This window comes from Nanorana parkeri, unplaced genomic scaffold, assembly GCF_000935625.1.
Source record: "Nanorana parkeri isolate BGI_ZX_2015 unplaced genomic scaffold, ASM93562v1 scaffold2841, whole genome shotgun sequence".
Classification (NCBI taxonomy): Eukaryota; Metazoa; Chordata; class Amphibia; order Anura; family Dicroglossidae; genus Nanorana; species Nanorana parkeri.
Window position 1 is genome coordinate 48,366 of NW_017309109.1, and position 4,439 is coordinate 52,804.

Sequence of the window (4,439 nt, forward strand, 5' to 3'; positions counted from 1 at the left end):
ACAGAGGCGGCTCTGCCGTCCAACGTCCTTTGTTTTGCTGCGTCTTTATAACCCCCCCTCGAAATGTAACCTCCCTCTCACGATCCATTCAGAACGGGGCCCCATTGAAGTCACCTCTGCCAGCAAATCCAGCCAATGGCAGAGGAGTGTGTGCGCCGAGCAGGGCCCGAGGCACCACTGCCAGCTGCGCGGTGACTCAGCGGGGAGGATAACATTTATCATCGCTCTATGAATTGCACATGTGCGCCTCCGCACGCCCCGCCTCCCCTGCCCGCTCCCCATGTGTGTTTCTCAGTAGCAGCCGGCTGCGTGCGGAGGACGCCCTCTGTACAGAACCGCGGTGTCACCGGGAAGTGCTCGGGAAACGACGGGCGAGGATTGTTATCTTCTAAAACCGGCTCATCTCCGACTTCAAACACTCTCGCATTACTCCGAGTCACTCAGCCGCACAGAGACACTCGCCACTCATTGTCCCCGCATGCCGCACAGCGTACACACTGGAGGCGGGCCAACACAATGTACACGCACATGGCTAGAAGATACAGAACCTACCCAGACAGTCCCTGGTACCGCTGCTGGCTGATTCAGGACTCATCACCCCCAAAAATACTCCCTGCACCCTGCTGTCTGCTATCCAAGAGAGATACAAGACTTCTCCAACACTCTCCGTATACACAGGGAGCAGGAGGAGGAATACACGACCCCTGCCGCCTCCCGCCATCACTGTATGGGGAGAGATACAAGACTTCTCCAACACTCTCTATACACAGGGAGCAGGAGGAGGAATACACGACCCCTGCCGCCTCCCGCCATCACTGTATGGGGAGAGATACAAGACTTCTCCAACACTCTCTATACACAGGGAGCAGGAGGAGGAATACACGACCCCTGCCGCCTCCCGCCATCACTGTATGGGGAGAGATACAAGACTTCTCCAACACTCTCTATACACAGGGAGCAGGAGGAGGAATACACGACCCCTGCCGCCTCCCGCCATCACTGTATGGGGAGAGATACAAGACTTCTCCAACACTCTCTATACACAGGGAGCAGGAGGAGGAATACACGACCCCTGCCGCCTCCCGCCATCACTGTATGGGGAGAGATACAAGACTTCTCCAACACTCTCTATACACAGGGAGCAGGAGGAGGAATACACGACCCCTGCCGCCTCCCGCCATCACTGTATGGGGAGAGATACAAGACTTCTCCAACACTCTCTATACACAGGGAGCAGGAGGAGGAATACACGACCCCTGCCGCCTCCCGCCATCACTGTATGGGGAGAGATACAAGACTTCTCCAACACTCTCTATACACAGGGAGCAGGAGGAGGAATACACGACCCCTGCCGCCTCCCGCCATCACTGTATGGGGAGAGATACAAGACTTCTCCAACACTCTCTATACACAGGGAGCAGGAGGAGGAATACACGACCCCTGCCGCCTCCCGCCATCACTGTATGGGGAGAGATACAAGACTTCTCCAACACTCTCTATACACAGGGAGCAGGAGGAGGAATACACGACCCCTGCCGCCTCCCGCCATCACTGTATGGGGAGAGATACAAGACTTCTCCAACACTCTCTATACACAGGGAGCAGGAGGAGGAATACACGACCCCTGCCGCCTCCCGCCATCACTGTATGGGGAGAGATACAAGACTTCTCCAACACTCTCTATACACAGGGAGCAGGAGGAGGAATACACGACCCCTGCCGCCTCCCGCCATCACTGTATGGGGAGAGATACAAGACTTCTCCAACACTCTCTATACACAGGGAGCAGGAGGAGGAATACACGACCCCTGCCGCCTCCCGCCATCACTGTATGGGGAGAGATACAAGACTTCTCCAACACTCTCTATACACAGGGAGCAGGAGGAGGAATACACGACCCCTGCCGCCTCCCGCCATCACTGTATGGGGAGATACAAGACTTCTCCAACACTCTCCGTATACACAGGGAGCAGGAGGAGGAATACACGACCCCTGCCGCCTCCCGCCATCACTGTATGGGGAGATACAAGACTTCTCCAACACTCTCTGTATACACAGGGAGCAGGAGGAGGAATACACGACCCCTGCCGCCTCCCGCCATCACTGTATGGGGAGATACAAGACTTCTCCAACACTCTCTGTATACACAGGGAGCAGGAGGAGGAATACACGACCCCTGCCGCCTCCCGCCATCACTGTATGGGGAGATACAAGACTTCTCCAACACTCTCTGTATACACAGGGAGCAGGAGGAGGAATACACGACCCCTGCCGCCTCCCGCCATCACTGTATGGGGAGATACAAGACTTCTCCAACACTCTCTGTATACACAGGGAGCAGGAGGAGGAATACACGACCCCTGCCGCCTCCCGCCATCACTGTATGGGGAGATACAAGACTTCTCCAACACTCTCTGTATACACAGGGAGCAGGAGGAGGAATACACGACCCCTGCCGCCTCCCGCCATCACTGTATGGGGAGATACAAGACTTCTCCAACACTCTCTGTATACACAGGGAGCAGGAGGAGGAATACACGACCCCTGCCGCCTCCCGCCATCACTGTATGGGGAGATACAAGACTTCTCCAACACTCTCTATACACAGGGAGCAGGAGGAGGAACACACGACCCCTGCCGCCTCCCGCCATCACTGTATGGGGAGATACAAGACTTCTCCAACACTCTCTATACACAGGGAGCAGGAGGAGGAACACACGACCCCTGCCGCCTCCCGCCATCACTGTATGGGGAGATACAAGACTTCTCCAACACTCTCTATACACAGGGAGCAGGAGGAGGAACACACGACCCCTGCCGCCTCCCGCCATCACTGTATGGGGAGATACAAGACTTCTCCAACACTCTCTATACACAGGGAGCAGGAGGAGGAACACACGACCCCTGCCGCCTCCCGCCATCACTGTATGGGGAGATACAAGACTTCTCCAACACTCTCTATACACAGGGAGCAGGAGGAGGAACACACGACCCCTGCCGCCTCCCGCCATCACTGTATGGGGAGATACAAGACTTCTCCAACACTCTCTATACACAGGGAGCAGGAGGAGGAACACACGACCCCTGCCGCCTCCCGCCATCACTGTATGGGGAGATACAAGACTTCTCCAACACTCTCTATACACAGGGAGCAGGAGGAGGAACACACGACCCCTGCCGCCTCCCGCCATCACTGTATGGGGAGATACAAGACTTCTCCAACACTCTCTATACACAGGGAGCAGGAGGAGGAACACACGACCCCTGCCGCCTCCCGCCATCACTGTATGGGGAGATACAAGACTTCTCCAACACTCTCTATACACAGGGAGCAGGAGGAGGAACACACGACCCCTGCCGCCTCCCGCCATCACTGTATGGGGAGATACAAGACTTCTCCAACACTCTCTATACACAGGGAGCAGGAGGAGGAACACACGACCCCTGCCGCCTCCCGCCATCACTGTATGGGGAGATACAAGACTTCTCCAACACTCTCTATACACAGGGAGCAGGAGGAGGAACACACGACCCCTGCCGCCTCCCGCCATCACTGTATGGGGAGATACAAGACTTCTCCAACACTCTCTATACACAGGGAGCAGGAGGAGGAACACACGACCCCTGCCGCCTCCCGCCATCACTGTATGGGGAGATACAAGACTTCTCCAACACTCTCTATACACAGGGAGCAGGAGGAGGAACACACGACCCCTGCCGCCTCCCGCCATCACTGTATGGGGAGATACAAGACTTCTCCAACACTCTCTATACACAGGGAGCAGGAGGAGGAACACACGACCCCTGCCGCCTCCCGCCATCACTGTATGGGGAGATACAAGACTTCTCCAACACTCTCTATACACAGGGAGCAGGAGGAGGAACACACGACCCCTGCCGCCTCCCGCCATCACTGTATGGGGAGATACAAGACTTCTCCAACACTCTCTATACACAGGGAGCAGGAGGAGGAACACACGACCCCTGCCGCCTCCCGCCATCACTGTATGGGGAGATACAAGACTTCTCCAACACTCTCTATACACAGGGAGCAGGAGGAGGAACACACGACCCCTGCCGCCTCCCGCCATCACTGTATGGGGAGATACAAGACTTCTCCAACACTCTCTATACACAGGGAGCAGGAGGAGGAACACACGACCCCTGCCGCCTCCCGCCATCACTGTATGGGGAGATACAAGACTTCTCCAACACTCTCTATACACAGGGAGCAGGAGGAGGAACACCTACGGCTGCACTCACCAAGAGAGGAGACGTCCACGTTGGATTGGGCGGACCTCTCCCCCAGCATCTGCCACTCGCCATCGCCCGCCGGCACCCACTCTGCCACGCGGCACTCGTACGATCCCGCGTCCGGCCGCTGGCTGCCTTCCATGTCCAGGGTGAAGGTGTCGGAGCCGGTCCTCACCATCTGCAGT

The 4,439-nt window shown here is 56.7% G+C and overlaps 1 protein-coding gene across 1 annotated transcript in view; it reads right to left on the reverse strand.

Annotated features, from left to right (window-relative positions):
• The window catches only part of LOC108802397 (immunoglobulin superfamily member 3-like), a 67,416-nt gene that overhangs the window by 33,876 nt on the left and 29,101 nt on the right, over positions 1 to 4,439 (reverse strand). The window contains exon 7 of the mRNA XM_018574257.1: positions 4,264 to 4,439. This exon is cut by the window's right edge and continues 6 nt beyond it. Within this exon, the coding sequence (XP_018429759.1) occupies positions 4,264 to 4,439 (176 nt within the window). The remainder of the gene's footprint in view (positions 1 to 4,263) is intronic.